Source organism: Sus scrofa, chromosome X, assembly GCF_054392235.1.
Source record: "Sus scrofa isolate SSC_HxYL_T2T_F1_AM1 chromosome X, Sscrofa_HxYL_maternal_Yorkshire_Landrace_v2.0, whole genome shotgun sequence".
Classification (NCBI taxonomy): domain Eukaryota; kingdom Metazoa; phylum Chordata; class Mammalia; order Artiodactyla; family Suidae; genus Sus; species Sus scrofa.
Window position 1 is genome coordinate 116,991,404 of NC_139401.1, and position 23,710 is coordinate 117,015,113.

At 36.4% G+C, this 23,710-nt stretch overlaps 1 protein-coding gene across 11 annotated transcripts in view; it reads right to left on the reverse strand.

Annotated features, from left to right (window-relative positions):
• The window catches only part of ZNF280C (zinc finger protein 280C), a 60,614-nt gene that overhangs the window by 31,125 nt on the left and 5,779 nt on the right, over window positions 1-23,710 (reverse strand). For 2 of the 11 annotated variants that reach the window (XM_005673903.4, XM_085008798.1), the window contains exons 2-9: window positions 19,015-19,049; window positions 18,847-18,893; window positions 13,486-13,632; window positions 11,136-11,201; window positions 10,900-11,036; window positions 4,552-4,666; window positions 800-970; window positions 540-649 (exon numbers count right to left, since the gene is read on the reverse strand). In XM_005673903.4, coding sequence (XP_005673960.1) covers window positions 540-649; window positions 800-970; window positions 4,552-4,666; window positions 10,900-11,036; window positions 11,136-11,201; window positions 13,486-13,632; window positions 18,847-18,877 — 777 coding nt within the window. In that variant the 5' untranslated portion in view covers window positions 18,878-18,893; window positions 19,015-19,049. Of the gene's footprint in view, window positions 1-539; window positions 650-799; window positions 971-4,551; window positions 4,667-5,534; window positions 5,698-10,899; window positions 11,037-11,135; window positions 11,202-13,485; window positions 13,633-18,846; window positions 18,901-19,014; window positions 19,050-23,710 lie in introns of those variants that run through there. The other 9 variants (XM_003135372.5, XM_085008797.1, XM_021079648.2 and 6 more) reach the window with 8 other exon arrangements.

Genomic DNA, 23,710 nt, shown 5'->3' on the forward strand with positions numbered 1-23,710 from the left:
TATATTCTTACATTGCCTTTTTTCTTGCCTCCTTTCCCCCTTCCTGCCATTTACACTAGGTATACAAAAAAAAAAAAAAAAAAAAAAAAATTACAGACTATCTTTCCACAGACACACAGGACACTGTAATATCTACTAAAATATTTGAAAATATTTTTGTTAGTACTTTGAAAATTACCTAAAACCTAATTTCAAGAGTTTCTTATACCAATATAATGATAGAATTAACTTATAGCAACTATACAAGAAATTCGAAGAATGGCATAACCTAGTTAATAAAATATCATGATTAATACGTTATTTCATTAAACGTTAAAATATAACATGCATATACTATGGTATATGTAAACTTGATTTTTAAAATTTAATGATTGGGAAGGATTTTAAAATCTCATATAATCATTATGAATGTCAATGTTTACTTAAGTTACATAAAAATAGCACTTAGAAGACGTCTCTAACTATCTGGACATAATAGCATTTATTGTATTTTCAGAGATTTGTGAATATTTTTAAAAATCAAAATTTGAAAGTTTTACCTTCATGTGATATTTCAAAGGATCCAAAAGATTGAACTGAACATTGCACTTTGGACAAGATCTTAGAAAAGGTGTTCCAGTTTTAGGGGGAGTTGATGAGGCATTTGTACCTAAAATAAATTAAGGACTTTTATGACTCAAATTCTTCTTTTTTAAACCTTAAACACAAGCAGTAATAACAGTTTTAAAATTAATCACAATTTCTGAAATTCATGTATAAATAATACAATTTCTTTTTTATAGACCAGATTCATATTTACCTTTTGACAGCATAACATGGGAGGATGTCACTGAAGGAAAGTTAATTAAAGACAATGAAGAACAAGGTTTTATTTCAGAAACACTTTCGCCGGTCTTTGGCTTTTTTGGATTAACACTGTTTACTTTAGAAATAGAAGAACGTTTTATTATAGGCAGAGTTTCATCTAGACCTACAATGATTAAAATAGTGGGAAAGATATTTGAAATTGCTTTAGTACAGAATACTGCTTACAAATGCTATTAAAATGGCCTTACATTTAAAATTAAGGAAAAATACTTTGGAGATAAATTAAAGGTAATATAATTGAATTATTATATCATACAAGTGGCAATAAAGAATGACTAAACTTTATATGATCTATAGGTAGAAATAAATTGCATAAACCAGCTATTATGGACTACACGACTTAAACAATTCATGAAATAAACTTTTTAAGCAAGAAAATTCTCAAGATGCTTTCAAATAAAGAAATATAGAAACTGCATAAGATACTAAAAAATATCTTAAAATATTTAATGGAAAACTGAGTTGGTTCTTTTTCCACTTAACAACCTGATGGATAGTTTAAATTATCTGTTTAATTCCAATGTGCAAGGTAGAAACAACTTTTTTTTCTTTTTAGGGCACCACCCACGGCATACGGAGGTTCCCAGGCTAGGGGTCTAATCCGAGCTGTAGCTGCCGGCCTACGCCACAGCCACAAGCAACACGGGATCTGAGCCATGTCTGTGACCTACACCACAGCTCACAGCAACGCTGGATCCTTAAACCAATGAGCTAGGTCAGGGATCAAACCCACATCTTCGTGGATCCTAGTGGGGTTTGTTAACCACTATGCCACGAAGGGAACTCCCAGAAACAACTAATCTTGAATATCTTGAATGACAATACCTCACTCGTTCACACGAAAACTTGGAGTTAGTATGATGGCTTTCAAAACTACGTTCCCCTGAGCCTAATGGTTTAGTTTAATTCAGTGGGCATATCAAAGAAAAAATTCTTTTTACCTTTTTTAAAAAATTAGACTTTTACATAAAATTTGGTTTGAATAGAGATTTCATGTTAAGAATAGTTTTGAGTCTGAAGACCATCACCTTAAAGGCTAAAGAATTATGTAATTCAGGGCATTTGCAAGAGAGGTGGGGCTATTTACCAAACTCAGAAAAAGTCTATAAGCAAACTCAGAAAAAGTCCCTTTTGAAAACAAGATGCAACTGTACTTTGTGATAAAGATTCTAAAACTGCACATATTTTAATGCTCCCAACAGTATATTAATAGGAGAAGCAGAATGGACGTATGCCAGGAAAATAAGAAAATTGCATTAGCGGGCTCCTCTGTCACACCCGTGTTCCATCCTTTGAGATAACAGAGTAATGATTTTTTTTTTCCATCTTCAAGCATGATTACTGACAGCTATACTGAAGGCACTTGGGACTGATTTCTGTGTAATCAGACTAACATTCCTCTCATATGCTTAGGTTAACTGAACAAAAAATGAGTGCTGGCATTTTGGACTAGGCAACTGGTTATCTAGTAGGCTGTTTTATATATAATTTTTTAAAGAATGAAAAAATCTCCAATTTAAATAAAATCTCTCTGATCTCAACCGTTTTAAATTCTGATTCTTTAACTTATTACCCCTGTTGCCTTTAGCTTGTGCTGTTCGCTCCTCAACAGTGCCAATAAAAATCCTATTCTTGGAGTTCCCGCTGTGGCATAGTGAGTTAAGAATCTGACTGCAGTGGCTCGGGTTGCCCCAGTCACTGGCTGGGTGCAGTGTTTTTTTTGGTATTACTCAATGAATTTTATTACATTTATAGTTGTACAACGATCATCACAAGCAAATTTTATAGCATTTCCATCCCAAACCCCCATGGGAGCAGTGTGTTAAAGGATCTGGGGCTGCTGCAGCTGCAGCGTGGCTCGGAGTCAAGCCCCAGCCCAGGAACTTCCATATGCCATGGGTGTAGCCATGAAAAAAAAAAAAAAGAAAAATTCTATTCACATTCTTCAAAATCAAGTTCAGATCCAGACTTTTCTAAGAGGCAATGATTATCCTTGAAAGGAATCCACTAATTATGCTTCTGAACACAGTACATATTATCATTCATAATTACCATTCTAACAATGTCAAGTCCTTTAAAGTTTTAATGCATTTTTCACTTCTCACTTATCTCATTGGAGTCTCAAAAAAGTCCTGAGATAAGGAGAGCAAGAATCAAAATTATATAGCTAAATGGCTGATTTCAGGTCTGGAGAAAAAAATGCATCATGTGAAAAAAAACTATTTTAATAATATGAGAAAATTGAGGTGTAAAGAGGTTAGGTGACAATACAGGCTATAAAAAAATATTTAGAACAGAGGCTCAAGCCTGTATCTTCCTAATCAACTATAACCCTGTTTACCATCAGGGCAAAGTTTCACTCTCTAGAGTTTAACACCTTAGAGAGAGAGAGAGAGAGCAGAAGCTTCAAGAATTTAGATTTGGAGTTCCCATTGTGGCTCAGGGGTAACGAACCCGACTAGTATGCATGAGGAGGTGGGTTCGATCCCTGGCCTCGCTCAGTGGGTTAAGTATCTGGTGTTGTAGTGAGCTGTGGTGTAGGTCACAGATGCAGCTCTGATCAGGCGTTGCTGTGGCTGTGGCTGGCAGCTGCAGCTCTGATTCGACCCCTAGCCTGGGAGCCTCCACATGCTGTGGGTGCAGCCCTAAAAAAACAAACAAAAAATATTTTAGATTTTTTTCTATGAATAAACATTGTGTATTTTGTAAAATCAAATTTCAGACATATATTTTATCATTTATTTTGGTTCTTAGCTATTTTAATAATTAGATAAGTGACACCTAGATTAGGGAAATACCAAACCAAGTATTATCAAGGGAAAATATTTTTGGTACACTATTACTATACATTTCTTTTTTGATTTGGTAAATATATACTTATTTGTTAGTAAACAACTTAAACACTCACAAAAATTTCTGTGTACCTTTCTCCATTAAGTGAACTATCTCAAATTTGCTAATACAGAAACAGTGATCACTTTGATTATAGGCAATTCTTTGACTAGATATGAGGAAAAGAATGTATTTATGTATACCTGGGTCACTTTGCTATATAGCAGAAATTGGCACAACACTGTAAATCAACCTCACTTAAAAAAACCTCCTTCATGGCATACTATTTTATTTATTTCAGATTAGTGAATAACTTTGTTATGGTATTCAGTCAAAGAATTGTAATTCTTCTTTAACAGGAAATTTTCACCATTCCTTCAATGGCTGAGTACTTACTATGTGCAAATCAATATTTCTTCAGTCCTGCTATTTTATAATACTATTCTATAATCACATTTAGCTATCATGTCTACAACATTCATTTGGATAGAAAGACTCTAGTCTATTAAGACATTAACTATAACCATGTACTTTTTTTCTCATGCTAATGGCCTTCCAAATAATACTTTTAAAAACCCCATAACATTAGGTTATCAGAGAACTTCCCTGACTCACAGAAATTATATTAAGATTTTTCAGTGGATGGCGCTCAAAGAATATAATAAAAGTATTCTACCATTAAATACAATTTTATATAAAATCACTCAAGAAAGGCATAGAGGAGTGATTAGCTTCCATTTTATCACATATGAAAAATGTAACATGAAGATCTGGGCTTCAAAATAGAAATTCAATGCATATGTATATTCATCAGGTCCCTTTTTATTACATTTGTAAAATACTAAACCAAACCTTCTATATAAATTGTTGATCCATCTTGGGACAGTGGTATTGTATCCTGGGTCAAGTCGAACAGTGTATCTGAAGAATCATCCGATTCATCTTGTGATGAATTTTTTGTAAAATCCTGTAAAGTTGTAATTATTTTGTTTAATAAAGTTTTATAAAGGTAAATTTAACTGTAGGTCAATACTATAAAGATAACCTTAATAATTCAATTACTAATAAGCTATAAAACATAAAGATAATTATTACTAGCTATCAAAGTTAGCATCTATTGGGTAAAGGGTATATGAGAACTTTCTGGATTGTTTTTGTAATTTTTCTAGAAATGTAAAATTAATTTTAAATAGTTAAAATTAAAAAATAATGATAATATTGCTAGCAAAGTATAGGTTTTATATATATATATATATATTTTGGGGAGGGGGGTTGTTGTCCCTGCAGCATGCAGAAGTTCCCAAGCCAGGGATTGAATCCTTGTCACAACAGAGACCCAAGCCTCAGCAGTGACAGCACTGGATCCTTAACCTGCTGAGCCACCAGGGAACTCCTGGAGGTTAAATTCTGGTACAACTTTTTTACAAGAAAATTTTGGTAGTTTCTATCTATCAAGGTCTTGAAAAAGTTCATATCCTTTGATCCAATTATTCTAAATATTCCATTTCCAAGAATTTATGCTAAAGAAATGAAAATATTTAATAGAGAATGATTTCTAATAGCAAAAATTAAAAACCTGTATGCCCAACAATGGCAGAATGGTTAACTAAATTATAGACTCTCATGCAAAATTGTGGTTTTGAGAAATAACCAATGACAAAGAGAAATGTTCCCAATATAAAGTTCAGTGAAAAAAGAGAAACAGATATCTGTGTATAAAATATAGTCCTGATTGATACACTCTATGTACCACACTAACCACCTGTAGAAAACAAAATTCTCTTCTGTTTCTTTTCAACCCACCCACCCCCCGCACCAAACCCCATACATATTACCTTTATCATGGGAATATAAGGATCTTGCTTGCGTGTTTTGTGCTTACAAGTTGAGAGACAATCGGGTATTAAGAATTTTACTTTGCTACTAAGTTTTCTGTTGACACAGACTTGTTAAGAAGTTATGGAGACAGATATCGAAGTGACACAAACCATTCCATTCCTAGAATTTGAGGCATAACAGGCAGATTTCTGCATTTGAGCCTTAACATTTATAAAATCAATAATAGCTATATGACTTACTGCAACCAAGCACAATCTTACTACAACGTAAATATTTTCTCCAAATATTTGCACTTAAAAATGGAAAATATTCCCTAGCAATTCCCAAAATAGTTCTTATACAGAAGTTCCTCCAAATAAAGTTAATACTTCGTTAAATCTTTTCCTAGGTGATAACTCTGGTCAATTAAGTACCACTATTTCATAGAGCAGATACACTTTTTTTGTTTGCTTTTTTAGGGCCGCACCTGCTGCATACGGAAGTTCCCAGGCTAGGGGTCAAACTGGAGCTCCAGCCGCTGGCCTACGCCGCAGCCACAGCCATAGCAACATGGGATCTGAGCCGTGTCTGTGACCTACACCACAGATCATGGCAACATCGGATCCTTAATCCACTGAGCGAGGCTAGGGATCGAACCCAAATCCTCATGGATACTAGTCAGGTTTGATAACCACCACGAAGGGTTCAGCAGATACACTATTTTTGCAGATACACTATTAAATGAAAAATTTGTTAACATAATTCTGCAGTTGGGTTTTTAAATATCTCATAAAATAGCTCAGAAAGATATCAAATACAATGGGAAGGTACAAAAGGTGATAGAGTGGGATCTGGAAGACCTGTTTATTTATTTAACTATGGAACCTTGGGCAAATCACTTTTGAGATTCACCTTTGCAACTAAAATAATAGCCACCAATTATTGCCTATTTAAAATGTACTTGCCTCTTTCACAAGAGGCAGATGGTCCCAGATTTACAGCATTGTGAAAGCAATACACATTCAGTAGAAATCATACTTCAAATTTTGATCTTTTCTGAGGCTAGCGATATATGGTTCCATACTGGGTAGTGGGCAGTGAGCCACAGCTCCCAGTCAGCCACAGGATCGCGAGGGTAAACAACCAATATACTCACAACCATTCTGTTTTTACTTTCTATAGTATTCAATAAATTACATGAGAAGATTCAACATTTTATTATAAAACAGGCTTTGTGTTAGATGATTTTGCCCAACTGTACGCTAATGGAAGTGTTCTGAGCGTGTTTAGTGTTCTAAGCTACATACAATGTTTGGTAGGTTAAGTGTATTAAATGTATTTTTGACTTAGGATATTTTCAACCTATGATGGGTTTATCAGGGCATAATCCTATGTAAAAGGGAGATCTGTGCTGCATTTATTACATTAGGTAGTTTTCACAGTACTAATGAGGACCTAATATGATCTTCCATTTTATAAATAGGTAAACTAAAGTTAAGGATGGTTAAGTTAGGTTCCCATTACAACCCAGCTTGTTACTGATGATGAAGCTGAAATTAGAACCCAGGTTGGTCTTATTACAAAGCCTGAGTTTTAAGTTATATCACAGTTACTTTAAAAGGGATAACATTATCTCCTTGCCTATCCTAAAGAGTTACTGAGGTTAAAGACAATGAAAAAGTTTTAAAATTTCAGAGAAAATTCCCTTACATAAGATTCTAAATTCATTTGAAAACATATATCTGTTGTCCTCAACTGTGGCTGCATATTAGAATCGCCTGGAGAGGTGTTTTTGTTTTTCTTTGTTTTTGGTTTGTTCATTTGTTTGTGGTTTTGGGTTTTTTTTGCTTTTTAGGGCCACACTCGTGGCATATGGAAGTTCCCAGGCTAGGGGTCGAATTGGAGCTACAGCTGCCGGCCTACACCACAGCCACAGCCATGCCAGATCCAAGCTATGTCTGTGACCTACACTGAAGCTCCTGGCAAAACCCGATCCTTAACCCACTGAGTGGAGCCAGGGATCAAACCCTTGTCCTCGTGGATACGAATTGGGTTCATTACCACTGAGCTGCAGTGGGAACTCTGTTTTTTTTTTTTTAATCTATTATGTCCAGGCCTCACCCTAGACCAATTGACAAAAATCTCTGTTTTTAAAAAGCTCCCTAGGATTGGGAACCTAATTGAGGAACTTTGATTAAACAACCACGCCCACAGACACAAAAATTTCTGAGTTTGGATGAGGTCTAGTTTCCAGCTTTTCTAACATGAAAGATACCTCCCCTTATTATTCTTCCTCCCTGGGTTCAACACAGGAATGGTATTCATCTATCTGCATTTAAATAATGATGTTTCCTTTAGTTTTTCCTAAATATCAAACAGCTTATTATAGTGTGAGAAAACTATAAGTTAATCTGATTCCAGCTAAAATCAAATAATTTTTGCATTTCTGATAGCCTTCAATCTTCACACACACCTATTAAGTTTTTAAAAAACATTAAAAACAGCCCATAGATACTTAGAGGATCCAAGTTTGAGAGCCAGTGGTCTGGGTAAAGGTTCTCATTTTAGAAATGAAGAAAGTGAGGCCCACAGAGGTTGTGATAATGCCCTACTTAGGAACAAAGACAGAATCAGCATCCAAGTCTCTTATTTTCAATCCAGGTTTCTCAGACTACTAGTCCAGGGTTCATACTATTATTGATAATAGTTTCAGGATGCAGATATAAGTTTTCCAAAATTGAATTATTTTTTCTTGCTTGAAAGCTCAAATTTTATTGACAAGAATAATATCAGCTTTCCAGTCTTCTTCCATGACAGGCATACTTTGCCTGAGTACTGAAAAACTGTGTATGGCAGGCAGACTCTAAAGGTGGGCCCCATGATTTCCTCCTGATATTTACACTTGTATAAGTTCCCCTTGAGTGTGGGCGGGACCTGTGATTGCTTCCAACCAAGAGAATATGGCAAAAGTGATGGGATGTACATGATTGTGTTACACAGCCATCTTTCCCTTGCTGGTTTTGATGAAGCAACCAAGTCATGCCAGGAAGGCCTGCAGAGCAAGGAACTAAGGATGCTGACAGCAGCAAGAAACTGATGCCTTCAGTCTGACACCTCACAAAGAACTAGATACTGCCAACAACCTTGTGAGCTTGGAGGCAGTATTATTAAATGATACTACTGCTCTTCCTGACACTTGATTGTAGCCTAACCCAGCAGAGGACCCAGATGAGCCATACTCTGACTCCTGACTCATAGAAGCCATGAAATAATAAGTGTATATTGCTTTAAGCTGCTAGGTTTTTGGTACTATTGTTATGTGGCAATAAATAATTACTTCATGGTGCTCTGTCAGCCATCCTTTCAAATAAAAATGGCATTCTATTTTTAAAAAACCCAGCTAGTTCTGCTTACAATTCAATACCATAAGAACTTTTCCTCAAGAAAAATTTCATGGAGTTCCCGTCGTGGTGCAGTGGTTAACGAATCCGACTAGGAACCATGAGGTTGTGGGTTCGGTCCCTGCCCTTGCTCAGTGGGTTAACGATCTGGCGTTGCCGTGAGCTGTGGTGTAGGTTGCAGACGCGGCTCGGATCCAGCGTTGCTGTGGCTCTGGCGTAGGCCGGTGGCTGCAGCTCCGATTCAGCCCCTAGCCTGGGAACCTCCATATGCGGCGGGAGCAGCCCAAGAAATAGCAAAAAAAAGACAAAAAAAAAAAAAAAAGAAAAGAAGAATTTCATATTGCAGAAACAAAAATGCTTTATGCATACTATTTATTTAATCACACAGAATATATAAAAAAAAGTGCTGGAGTTCCCATCATGGCACAGCAGAAATGAATCCAACTAGGAACCATGAGGTTGTGGGTTCGATCCCTGGCCTGGCTCAGTGGGTTAAGGATCTGGCATTGCTGTGAGCTGTGGTGTACATCAGAATTGGCTTGGATCTGTGGCTGTGGTGTAGGCTGGCTGCTGTAGCTCTGATTCGACCCCTAGCCTGGGAACCTCCATATGCCACGGATGTGGCTCTAAAGAGACAAAAGACAAAAAAAAGTGTATTTAAGGGTTGAGAGTTAATGAAATTAGAAAGAATTTATTACTTCTTCAAGGATATTCTTTTTTTTTTTTTTTTGGTCTTTTTAGGGCCGCACCCTTGGCATATGGAGGTTCCCAGGCTAGGGGTCAAATCGGAGCTCCAGCCGCTGGCCTATGCCAGATCCACAGCGACATGGGATCCGAGCTGTGTCTGCGGCCTGCACTAAGGCTCATGGCAATGCTGGATCCTTAACCCATTGAGTAAGGCCATGGATCGAACCCATGTCCTCATGGATGCTAGTCAGGTTCGTTAACTGCTGAGCCACGATGGGAAAACTAAGGATATTCTTAAATGAAAGTGAAAATTTTCTACTGTGTGTATTTGGTGGTCACCAATACAAAAACCACCAGTACAGTTTGGTGCCCCTGCCTTGATTCATATTAAGGCACCAGCAGTTTCACTGTCCACTGCCTTTGTAGCACTGGTGCAAATGTTGACAGAGTGAAAAGGGCAAATGTCTTAGTGTTACTATGACAATGGTTTTGACCTCATAGACCTTTGAAAGAGTCTCAGGGGAACTTCAGTGATCTGTGGAATACACCACTGCTCTAAGACAATGCTTCTATTTTTAAAAGCATATACTTAAGTGTATGTATGGATCTGTGTATGTGCATATTTTAAAAACTCTGGGCTGACCCTGGATTGAAATCCCAGACCCATCATTTATCAGCCATATGGCCTTGAGTGAATTATTTAGACTCTCTGAGCCTCAGTTTCCTCAACTATAAAATGGGGGGAATAATTGCACTTACCTCATAGGGAAGTCATAAGAATTAAAAGAGATAAATGTACACATAGCATTTAGAACTAAGACTTACCCATATTAACAGCCTGAAAAATGTTAAATGTTACTATTATCTATTATTTTTGTTAAAAGTTTAAAAAACTAAACTGTGAAAGCGTGTTTTTAAGATAAACAGCAACAATAACCTTGGGAAAAAAATCTTTCCAATTAAGACTACCTAGTTCAGTTTACTATCTTAAGAATTTTGCTATTATGCAATTCTTTATTAATTATACTTTTTCCTCACCTTCAGATAGCATATCTTTCAATATTACACCTATTCAATTTAAGTATATTACCCGATTTATTGACAGGTTGAATAGTTAGTTCCTGCAGCTATTATTTTGGGTATTGGGTGAGCTATCATAAAGATGGTGATGTTTTCTGATAGTGATTATGTTTCTACTGGGATGTTGACTAGCTATGACAGCCCACAATCCTAACTGGGCATTATAATATCCAGTGTGTCCCTGAGCTAATAGTGTAGTTTTAGAAACACTTACAGGTTTAGACACGTTCTGAACAATATCAGAGCTATGTGAAGATTTGGATTCAGGATGAAATCTAGGCAAAGCAGCCACTGGACTTGATGTTGGGTCTTTGTAGTGCTGACTTGAAGGCTTGAATGCATCAGTGACACCTGTATTTCAAAATCACATAAATATTGATTATTTTTCTACACAATCACTTTTGTCAAAATATATCACTTTAAAATTAAAATAATACAATAATACTATACCTTGACTGACTGTCTCATTCTTTATTCCCTTTGAAGATGAGCTGGGATTACCTCTGTTCAAAATAGCTATAAAAATTATATTTATTTTAAAATTTCTTATTTGAATGAAGTATATATTAATAGAAATAACTTTCCAAAAATATATCCATCCATATAAAACCAGTAATTGAAGTATACTCCTTTCTCTTAATGATCACAGGGTTGTATATAGACTTGGATTACTGTGACTGGAAATCAAGCCCTCCCCCAATCTCCATGCCACACTGACACCCCTAAAAAGCCTGGAAATTTCCTTATGGGCTAGCTGATAGATTATCTGTACCATTACTCTTGACTTCAGAAAGGGATACTATCAGAGACTGCAGACTAAACTGAACCTAGAGTTTGCAAAACTATCTCATATCCACTGCCAAACCAAAGGTCAATTTGAGCCTGATAGGACCTTCTGGATCAGTTTAGGATTGCTCACTCTTATACCCATGTGAGTCCATAACTTCTAGATTATTAAGGAGTCAAATGAAAATATGGAAGAGTGGAGATTTACTTAAAATTTACCTAATCAGAAGAACGTACAAAGCAGAAAAAAAAATCCCCAAAACATCAAAAATATTCCTTTTTTCCAAGTAGAAAAGAACCAGATATCATAAAGTAATTCTATAAGTTAAAGGGTCACACAAAAGTAGGGTTGTTTTATTATATGCAGTGCTCTATGACTAAGCACTATAGAAGTCTTCTAGGAGAAAAATCTGCTCATTCAAACAACTTGGTATTGTTTTCATTTAGAAATTCAAGATAAGTATTTACTTAAGCCATTGAAGAGCTACTCTTATAGTATTTTTTGGTTGACTGCGGTGTATCAAACGCAAGTTTTATTCCCCCTCTTATAGTAGCTCTTTATAAATATTTAGCTAATCTTCCATATGCTAAAATATTTTATGGCTCACACATAAAGTATTAATAGAATAATTTAAGTTCTGAGTTAATTTAGAAAAGAAATTTAACCGAAATTTTCTTTTTGATAGAATCACTTAAAACTAATACACATTATTCTAGCTGAGTACTAGTGATCTGTAATTGATGTAAATCCAGTGTGAACTGCCATGCTTTAACTGACTTAAATAATTTTGAAATATGGTAATATTTCAGTATAAAAATAATCAGTGACTAGAAAACAATAATTAAGAGAATGTAATATTCTGTTCCTCTACCAGCAAATATGCCAACACTCCTACTTCATTGAAGAGGCACTCCATTTAGCATCTCTCAATTTGCCACAGAAATGATACCGAGAATTAAGCTAAATTATTGTATCTTTGATAAAACTGAATATAAGTGCTATTCCAAGTCTACGGTCGAGAGAAGCAAGAACTAGGCTTTTAGAAAATTAAAAACTTTTCTCTAAATAACATTATCATGCACTGCCATAGTAGTAAGGAAACACTGGTATGCTGGCTACATTCTTTGGTAAATTCTCCTAGCTTAACAAAAGTAAATATAATGAGAAAGAATCTGTTTCTTCACAGGAAGTAGGAGTGTTTCACTTTCTCCACTGAAACTCAGCATGTTGTTCCTCTGAATTTAACATTTCTTAATGGAGAATTTAACAAGTATCATTAATATCTTCACTTTAACATTATAAAAATGTCAAGTCTAATTACTCTAAGAGAAATCTGCAAACGTACTGGACAAGTTCTGCTGGAAAGCCATGAGGATTAAGTGTGTTGATGGCCTGCATCATCAGTACAGGGGCTGAAGATCGGGCCACTGTATATTCTTCGTGAATATAATTAGGAGTTGCTAGAAGGTGGGTGTGGCCAGATGCTACAGCCCAAGCCCGTGATGGTACACAGATCAGTGCCTTTTCATTCTGTAGCCATGAATCAAGATGGCACTGATGAGGCAGTTACCTGGATGTAAGAAGTACCATCAGAGAATAACACAAACTTATTTAGTCTGATATTTTAAAGCAAAGCATTCCAACACTTTCTTTTCTAGGTACATTTGGACTTAAGGAAGAAAAAAAAAATTAACGAATGAGCAGGCAAACAGGCAACTTGGCTCCAATAAAATTAAAATTTCCAATCTCAAAAGGCCTACAAGGCTGTTAGGTAATCTTAATCTTTAACTTGGTTAATATTTTCCTTTTCGCTCATATGATATTGTAACCTCTCACACCTCCTTCCTCAATACCAACCATACCCTCTCTCTGATTCTCACAAAATTTTTACTGACATCTATGCTCCCTCTCTCACACCTCCAGAGTAACAAGGACATATAAGACAGCCCTAAGTTTTTCCATTAGAAACAACATCTGATAATAAATTTTGCTTCAATGAAAGTAAATGCTTACTTGAAATGGCTGGTTTTGAACTTGATATCTCTCCAACAAAGATCAGCTCATCATCATCTTCATCCTGAATTTCTTCTACTTTCTTCTGCCATGGTTCCAGCTCTTCTTCTTCACACTCCATGAACAGTTCTGCCATTTTGGAATTACCTAATTTTCAAAATGAGAGAATCAAACCTTATTTTTCAAATACTTTTTTTGCAATACATAGTATGATATTTAAAACGTACCTTAACAATCCTAATAGCAATTACTGAACTGATATTTGTAGTACATGATAATAAAAAGTATGAAACTCAGAGCTCAATCTAAGATACAAATTAATAAAATTAAGCTAGCTGGATAGATAATGGATGACAGTAGTTATTTACAGTGGCCAATAAATTTTAGGAAGAATAAAATCCAATAAAAGTGAGTTTCAGTTTTCTTTTTTTTTTTTTGTCTTTTCTAGGGCCACACCTTTGGCATATAGAGGTTCCCAGGCTAGGGGTCTAATCGGAGCTGTAGCCGCTGGCCTACGCCAGAGCCACAGCAACGCCAGGTCCGAGCTGCATCTGTGACCTATACTACAGCTCACGGCAATGCTGGATCCTTAACCCACTGAGCAAGACCAGGGATTGAACCCGCAACCTCATGGTTCCTAGTTGGATTCGTTCCCACTGTGCCACGATGGGGAACTCTTGAGTTTCAGTTTTATAACTAGAATATGATTATATGCATGAAAAGTACTGTACCTAAATATTATCTGAAAACTCCCTACAAACTTCTGTATTAACAAAAGGGAGATAAACTGAGAACAAGAAGCATCAGTTGGGAGATATACTAGAAAAAGTGAACCAGATGCAGGGATACCAGGGACAGGGGAAAAAGGGATGAGGTGCTGAAATAAGAATAGGATAATTAAGTCAGGCTTATTCCATCCCAGAGCAGATTAAACATTTCCTACTTGAAGAAACTAAAGAACACACTGTGAATACCATCATCGTACAAGTGCTAACCAATCACACAGAGCTACTAGGAAGCATTTTAGTACTTCATTCTTAAATATGGATGGACAACCAATGAGCACCAGAAATATGACTAAAATCTCCAATGTGAAAGACTAAGGCAACAAAACAGATCAAAAGATATTATAAACAACAGGAGTTCCCATTGTGGCGCATCAGAAACGAATTTGACTAGGAACCATGAGGTCGTGGGTTCGATCCCTGGCCTTGGCCTCGCTCAGTGGTTTAAGAATCCGGTGTTGCTGTGAGCTGTGGTGCAGATCACAGATGTGGCTCGGATCTGGCGTTGCTGTGGCTCTGGTGTAGGCGGGCAGCAACAGCTCCAATTAGACCCCTAGCCTGGGAACTTCCATATGCTTCAGGTGTGGCTCTAAAAAGAAAAAAAAAAAAAAAAAAAAAAAGCCAAAATTCAGTAAAGAAAAACAGATGCCAAAATTGAGTAAATTTCCTGTAAGTGGAACTAAAAGACAAAAAATATACCTATACTAAACAAAGAAGACAAATTTGTTAGAAAATCAATTCAAAGGTACAACTCACATAATAAAAGTCCCAGCAAAAGAACAGAGAAAAAGGACAGGGAATATAATCAAAGGAAAAATACAAGAGGACTTTCCATGTGGCTCAGTGGGTTAAGGATCTGGCGTTGTCACTGCAACAACTCCGGTGCTGCTGTGGCTTGTGTTCGATCCTTGGCCAGGGAACTTCTACATGCCTCAGGCATGGCCAAAAATGGGGAAAAATACAAGAAAAATTCCTAGTTTTAAAGGACATAAATCTCAAGATTGAAAGGGCCTACCAGCACCTAGCATAATGAATAAGAAAAAGCCCTACAATAGAGCAACATATCATGAAATTTCAGAATGCTGGAGATAAAAAAAAACCCAAATCTGGGTGAACGAGTGAGTGAGTAAGAGAAAGCAAGTTAGAATAATGCTTTCAAAAGTCATAGTAAAAATAATTTTCAATTTAGAATTCTATACCCAAACAAGATTTCCATCAACCATGAACTTGCATATTCTTTCATCAAGAATAAAGAGCAGTAACATGACACAAAATTTACCTCCCATTCACCCTCTTTTCCTTAGGAAGAACTCATCAAAATATAAGACTTAAGAAGGAAGATAAAGAATGCAGGAAACATGACATTCAACACAATACAAAGACAAAGGAAAGTCCCAGGGCAATAGCTGTTCAACAGGTGTAGAGGGCAACCAGCCAGAGTAGGGCAGAACATCACTCCCGGGAGGAATGTCTCTAGGAGACTGCCCCCCCCACACAAACAATCAAATTGTCAGATTACCTAACAAGTTTTACCATGTAGAAAATTAAGTTAAGAGGCTGTAAAGGGGTGTGAGGAGACTTGGCTATAGAGCTTAATAATAAAATTAAGCAAAATTTAAAAACTGAAATATTTAAATTGCTGGATATATAAAAAAAGGAAAAAGAAAATATGTCCATTATATATTATTACCATCATAATAATATGCACATCATCAGCAAACAATATTTATTATGGTCATTACAATAAAAACATCAAATATGATTTAACCAAAAATTGAGATCAGTGAGAGATGTGGGAGGGGATTAAGTGTAAGAAAACTAAAAGCCTCATATTCTTTGATGGGAGATATCATTAGATAATGGCAAAAATTGCTGATTCAAGAGACAGTAATAAGTATGTAAAAAATTTAGAAATAACTGAATTATTAGAAACACAGCTAAACTATTGAAAGTGGATACCTTGAAAAAAATGAGTACATATGCGCCAAACATGCATACTTTCTCTTGCTTGAACCCTCACTCTTCAAGAATCTGTGGGTATGCAACCTATTACTTTCTAATTATTTGTCTTTTTAAAACTATGCATGTACTGTTAAAAAAAAGCACTCAAATTAAAGTAATAGCAATAAGGACGGATACAAGTGGTGGAAGATACATGAACTGAGATGTGGATGGGGGAACAACTTAAAAACAATAAAAACAAAACAAAACATTAACTCCAGGGATCTAGATGAGACAATGATATCTTTTTTTTTTTTTTTGTCTTTTTGCCATTTCTTGGGCCGCTCCCATGGCATATGGAGGTTCCCAGGCTGGGGGTCTAATCGGAGCTGTAGCCACCGGCCTACGCCACAGCCACAGCAACGCAGGATCCGAGCCACGTCTGCAACCTACACCACAGATCATGGCAACGCCGGATCCTTAACCCACTGAGCAAGGGCAGGGATTGAACCCGCAACCTCATGGTTCCTAGTCGGATTCGTTAACCACTGCGCCACGACGGGAACTCCAATGATATCTTTTTTAAAAATTAGATAATGATATTTAAAATTTACCTTTTAATTTCTACAGGTAATTTTGCTAGATTAAAAGAATGCCATTTCTTCTTTTGACTCAAAAGTAAAAGGTACTATGTGGAAACAGAGATTTGGGGAGGATATACAAAAGAAACACTTTAACTAATTAGTGTTATTCTCTAACAAATCTTCTAAGTTTAGTTTCCCTTTCTATACAGGTATGTTAAATCATTCCTCAGTATAATATTGTTTAATATTTAGTAGTTAACCTATGATAAAACAAAACAAAAAAACCTTCCCGCCCTCCCAAATGTAACCGATTTTATGAACTGACCTCTTTCTTTTCTAAATCTTCATTAAAAATATATATGCAGAATGCTTGAAGGGAAATGACTGAAAGTGTAATTTATAGTTTAGCATTTGCTTATTCTTGAAAAGGCCATCTTAAGTAACTCAGAGCCCTCATTTGTATCGCTTTTTTCATTAAAAAAAAAAATACCCTTCCTCCTTACCTTATACTGTCCATATTCAAGTACAGTAGAAAAAGCACGAACCTGACATCGAATTGAATCGTTCAAATCTTCATGGCACCATTTCTAACCATGTAACTCCAGAGAAATTACTTGAATCTATTTCCTCATTTCTAATATGGGTATAATATCTATCTAATAGAAATGGTAACGTAGAATTAGGGAAAAGCTATAGGAAGTATCTAACTTCATTCTTTTTTTTTTTTTTTTTTGGTCTTTTTGCATTTTCTAGGGCCGCTCCCACGGCATATGGAGGTTCCCAGGCTAGGGGTCAAATCAGAGATGTAGCGCCGGCATACACCACAGCCACAGCAACGGAGGATCCGAGCCGCATCTGTGACCTACACCACAGCTCACGGCAACACCGGATCCTTAACCCACTGAGCAAGGCCAGGGATCGAACCCGCAACCTCATGGCTCCTAGTTGGATTCATTAACCACTGAGCCACGAAGGGAGCTCCTAGTATCTAACTTCAAGCAACATTCACAAAATATTAATTCCCTAGCTCCTTCCCAAGTCTTAGTTCAATTATAACTTCCTCAATAAACCATTAGTTCCTGTTTTTCTTTCACCTCTTACTACATTGACACCCTATGCTAGGTAGTTCAAGATACACTAAATATGATCTCAAACTGTTCACTGTTTTTTAATGTGTCTTAATTGTACACGTCTAACTCCAAAATAAACTCCTTGGGAGTAAGGAACACATTTACTTCTTCCTTTGCATTTCCTTCTACACATGGGATAAGGCACAAGGCAATGTCAGGCAATGCCAAGTTTTACAAAATGAGAGAGTCTTATGTATAGTGACAGTAAAAAAAAATCATTTATATCTACATTAATACCATGGTCTCGATACCGTGCTGACATATAGGTCTTCCTTGTTCTTTTTACCTGGGTGTCGATATATTCAAGATAGATTGTTGAGTAAAATTTTTTGAAAGGCACATAGTAACATAAATAGTATGATCTTATTTAGAAATAATTAATTTTTTTCTCTATGCATAGAAAATAGTTTGTGATTACAGATACCAAAGTGGTAATAGTAGTTATCCCTGGAAATGAGGAAGAAACACTTCATTTCTACTTTACTGATATTAAAATTTTTTTTGTTTGCTTTTTAGGGCTGCACCTGCAGCATATGGACGTTCCCAGACTAGGGGTCAAATTGGAGCTGCAGCTGCCGGCCTACACCATAGCAACGCCAGATCCGAGCCATGTCTGCAACTTACACCACAGCTCACAGCAATGCAGGATCCTTTAACCCACTGAGTGAGGCCAGGGATCAAACCCACATCCTCATGGATACTAGTCATATTCATAACCCGCTGAACCACGATGGGAACTCCTGGAGTTCTTTTTTTACTATGAGCATGTATTACTTTAATAAATTTAAAATTAAAAAAAAATTTTTTTTTTGGTGTGTGTTTTAATGTACCCATCCTTGTCCCGCTCACCTTTTCTCATGAAGCAAGGTTATCAGTACAGGAGCTTCATACACTAATATGATTGGCAGCAGCAATACTTACTTTTTGGTTGAAAAGGGTTGTCGTCGTCCATCAAGTTGCAGAGTCACCTAGGCACTAACACATGACATCAATCAATTTTATGAGTCATTTTAAGTAACACCAAATATTGAAACATGATACCTGGAGTTCAGAAATCTTTGGGTCTAATTTCAATCTCCAGATACTCACCATGGGACTCTGGACAAGGTCTTAGTTTTTCTGCCCTATAAAATAAAGATACTTATTATTAGAGTGGATTTGTTAAATTAAATGTACACACATTAAATACTTTTGTCTACAAAAAGCTTACCTTTTGAGTTTTATATGTTTGATATACACATGCTACCCACTTTCCATAATTGATTCATTCCTGAATGAATGCAGATTTGGCAAGTAAAATGCTGAATGTAATAAGCACTTATTACTTCAAGAAATCTGATGAATTATTAAATTACAAATAATTTTTGAAAGGCAGTCTTTTATAAAAATGAGTAATCACCCTTTAGTAAATCTGAATTCCAAAATACTAAGTAATATTAATCTTCAGCTGCTAGTTATTCTTCCACTTCAGAAATAAACTGTTATTAAAAAACACAAAGACATGCTTAGGGTCTTTTTTGTTTCTTATCAATGCTAACTGAAAGGAACAGAAAAATAGTTGGATACATATTATCATAGATTAATTCACTGAAAATAATTATTGCCCTCTGTGCCAAATGTAACGTGTTCAGTTCTAGGGAAGAAGTAAGATGAATAAATTATAGTTCTTGCCTTCAGAAGTTTACAGCCTAATGTCTAGGTTTCTTTGGGCTTTTAAAAAAGCTGTTACATTAGACATTTTCAAAAACATTTAAATTGCTTTCTTTAAAACAGGAATTTGTTTTCTGAATTCTCATGTACATAACCACATTTTTACATATAAGATAAACATGCTTAAAAAACTATTTCAGTTATTTTGAAAAAGTTAAAACTTAGATATCAATAATCTAAAGTATTAAGATAAGCAGAGCTGAGTCTCCACATTTGTCTTCATCCACAGATTAGCAAAAGCAAGCTTTCTTGCTTTTTCCAGCTCCAACTCATTTATAATGAATAAGTCCAAAGGAAAAAAACTACTTTAGAAGTTACTGGTATAAATATTTTAATTACTATTACAAGAATCTCTAGTCAATTATGCACTTAGGTAAATTTCTCTGGTTCTGAGGTTTAGCTATTGAAACATCTGAACTCAATTATTTGAATAGTTATTGCCTGTCCCTCAACTAGAATTAAGGTAATGTGTATGTCCAGTAGATAAATACATGATAATTCTTGCTCAGCATTAAGGACCTACAGCTACCAAGATTATAGAACATTTTACTTACTTATGTATTTATTTACTTTGTTTTTTAGGGCCGCACTGGCAGCATATGGAGGTTCCCAGGCTAGGGGTCAGATCGGAGCTACAGCCGTGTCTGTAACCTACTCCACAGCCCACGGCAATGCCAGATCCTTAATCCACTGAGCGAAGCCAGGAATCAAACCTGCAACCTCATGGTTACTAGTCGGACTCATTTCCGCTGTGCCACAATGGGAACTCCAAGAATATAGAACATTTTTAAAGTCACAAGTGGATGGCCTATGAAACTCATGTACAACCCTTTTATTAAATGATCACATAAAATATATATTGGTACAAATACCCTAAATAAGTACTAAATGTACAAGTAGTCTATATAAACAAGTCACATACACTGCCTTTGACTACAGATACAGCTTCTGAGGGTGATAGCAGCCACCAAGGAGCCTCAGTTGGTACAGTCACAAACACTCTCAGATGCCATTAGAACCACAACTGCAGTCTAAAGATGTGCTATCCAGTAAGGTAGCTGAGCCCCCCAAAACTACCACCACAAAAAACTCTCAAGCCATCACTTCAGAGTTTTGGTAGCAAGGCAAGGAATTCTATGGAAAATTAAGCCACCTGTTAGAGAAATGGAATATCTAGCAAAATACGCAGGGAATATCTCAAATTTCTTATAATAGCAACTCCAAAGAGGACTCTCTAGGTTCTGCAACTTAGAGTTGGCACCAAAATAAGCAGAAAAGAACTCTCCACTTCAGCTACTGATTCTGGTTGAGATACTATGCCCATATTTAATACACTGGCCCTATGGGGGAAATAAGAATTCCAAGTAACGGACTAATCAAAGACCTCTTAGAGCACAACCCACTCAGTTTTTGGAGACTGTATATATTAATTATTTTATGACCATTTACATTTTTTTTTTTTTTTTGCTATTTCTTGGGCCGCTCCCGCGGCATATGGAGGTTCCCAGGCTAGGGGTCGAATCGGAGCTGGAGCCACTGGCCTACGCCAGAGCCACAGCAACGCGGGATCCGAGCCGCATCTGCAACCTACACCACAGCTCATGGCAACGCCGGATCGTTAACCCACTGAGCAAGGGCAGGGACCGAACCCGCAACCTCATGGTTCCTAGTCGGATTCGTTAACCACTGCGCCACGACGGGAACTCTTTTTTTTTTTTTTACATATTTTTGTTTAAGCTTTCACACATCTAGAATTCAACTATCTTGTAAGAGTTAATTTCATAAAAAAATTTAAAAACATTAGTGGATTCAAATAGTTAAAATAGTAAGTTGTGGACTTCCTGTCGTGGCTCAGTAGTAACAAACCTGACTAGGATCCATGAGGCTTTGGGTTTGATCAATCCCTGGCCTCGCTCAATGGGTTAAGGATGGGGCATTGCCGTGGCTGTGGTGTAGGCTGGCAGCTGTAGCTCTGATTGGACCCCTAGCCTGGGAACTTCCATATGCCACAGGGAGGCCCTAAAAAGCAAAAAAAAAAAAAGAAAAAAGTTAAGTCGTATGTGTATTTTACCACAAAATATTAAAAAAATTAAAAGATACGGGAGTTCCCGTCGTGGCGCAGTGGTTAACGAATCCGACTAGGAACCATGAGGTTGCGGGTTCAATCCCTGCCCTTGCTCAGTGGGTTAACGATCCGGCGTTGCCGTGAGCTGTGGTGTAGGTTGCAGACGTGGCTCGGATCCAGCGTTGCTGTGGCTCTGGCATAGGCCGGTGGCTGCAGCTCCGATTGGACTCCTAGCCTGGGAACCTCCATATGCCGCAGGAGCGGCCCAAGAAATAGCAAAAAGACAAAAAAAAAAAAAAAAAGATACCATTTCACACCCACTAGGGTGGTTGTAACCAAAAAGACACACAAGAGTTGGTAAAGATATAGGAAAATTGGAACCAACATGCACTGCTGGTAGGAATATAAAATGGTGCAGACACTGTGGAAAATGCTTTGGCAGTTCCTTACAAACTTAGACATAAAGTTACCATATGACCCAGAATTTCCACTCCTAGCAAGAGAGGACTGAAAACATATGTCCACACAAAAACTTATAGAAGAAAGTTCATAGCAGTATTACTGATATTAGCAAAAAAGCAAACAGCCCAAGCCTGATTGATAATGGAGAAACAAAATGTGATATACTTACCCATACAATGGAATAATACTGTCATAATAAGAAGTGAAGTACTGATATATACTAAAGAAAATTAATGGATGGACCTTGAGAACATTATACTAAGTGAAAGAAGCTAGTCAAAAAGACCACATAGTGTATGATTTCATTTATATGAAATGTCCAGAAAGGGAAAATCCATAAAGGCAAAAAGTAAAGTAGTGGTTTCTTAGGGCTGGGAGAATTGGGGGAAAATGGGGAGTGACTCCTAATGGGTATGGTATTTCTTTTTGGGTGATGAAAATGTTTTAAAATTGATTGTGGTGATGGTTGCATAGCACTGTGAATGTGCTAAAATCGTTGAATTGTACACTTTAAATGGATGAACTGTATGTTATGTGAATTATAGCTCAATAAAACTGTTAATCATATAATAAGCTGGTAGGATATAAGCCTGGTGGTGATGGAAATCACTATATGGAGAAAGACTACTAAGAAAGAAGCCAATAAAGAGAATAGCAAAGCCATAAGATTATGGGGGAGAGAAAAAGAGGGTAGGATAGGGAGAAATTCAAGTTCTGATGATACCATTTAAACACCTAAGCCATTAACTACTAAAATTTTTCAGCAGTTAACTGAAAAATTACCTACTAAAACTTTTCAGTTAAGAGAGAGAATTTCTGGTCAAACTACTTTGAGCTTCGTTTTCCGGTACTTATATTCAAGAATAATAATACACATTCCAACAAACTACCCCGACATTCTGAAACTAACAGACCTCTGGGGAAATAGTTATGTTCCAGATGGTGCAAGAAAGCTCTAAAACAATATATTGTTTTGCTGTCTATCTAAAAAATTAACAGAAGCATACAATGAGGATCATCTGAATGACTACCTTATAACTAAGTTCAGTCACATAATTTCAGCACTCATTTCTAAAAATTGAGATATAACTGACATATATTAGTTTCAGGTGTACAACACAATGATTTGATATATGCATATGCTGCAAAATTATCACACAGTAAGTCTAGTTAAGATCCATCACCACATACACTTAAGATCTACTCTCTTAGCAACATTCAAATATACATATGAAAAAAAAATATACATATGGTCTTATTAACTGCAGTCACCATACTGTACATTAAAGACCCAGGACCTATTTATTTTATAACTAGAAGTTTGTACCTTTTGACCACTTTCACCCAATTCTGCCCCTATCCCACCTCCCACAACCACCAATCTGTTCTGTTATCTATGAGTTGTGTGTTTTTAGAGAGTCCACATACAAGTGAGCTCATACTTTGTCTTTCTCTGTCTGACTCAGCATAATGCCCTAAAGGTCCATCCATATTGTCACAAATGGCAGGATTTCTTTCTTTTGTGGCTGAATAATAGTCCATATTTTC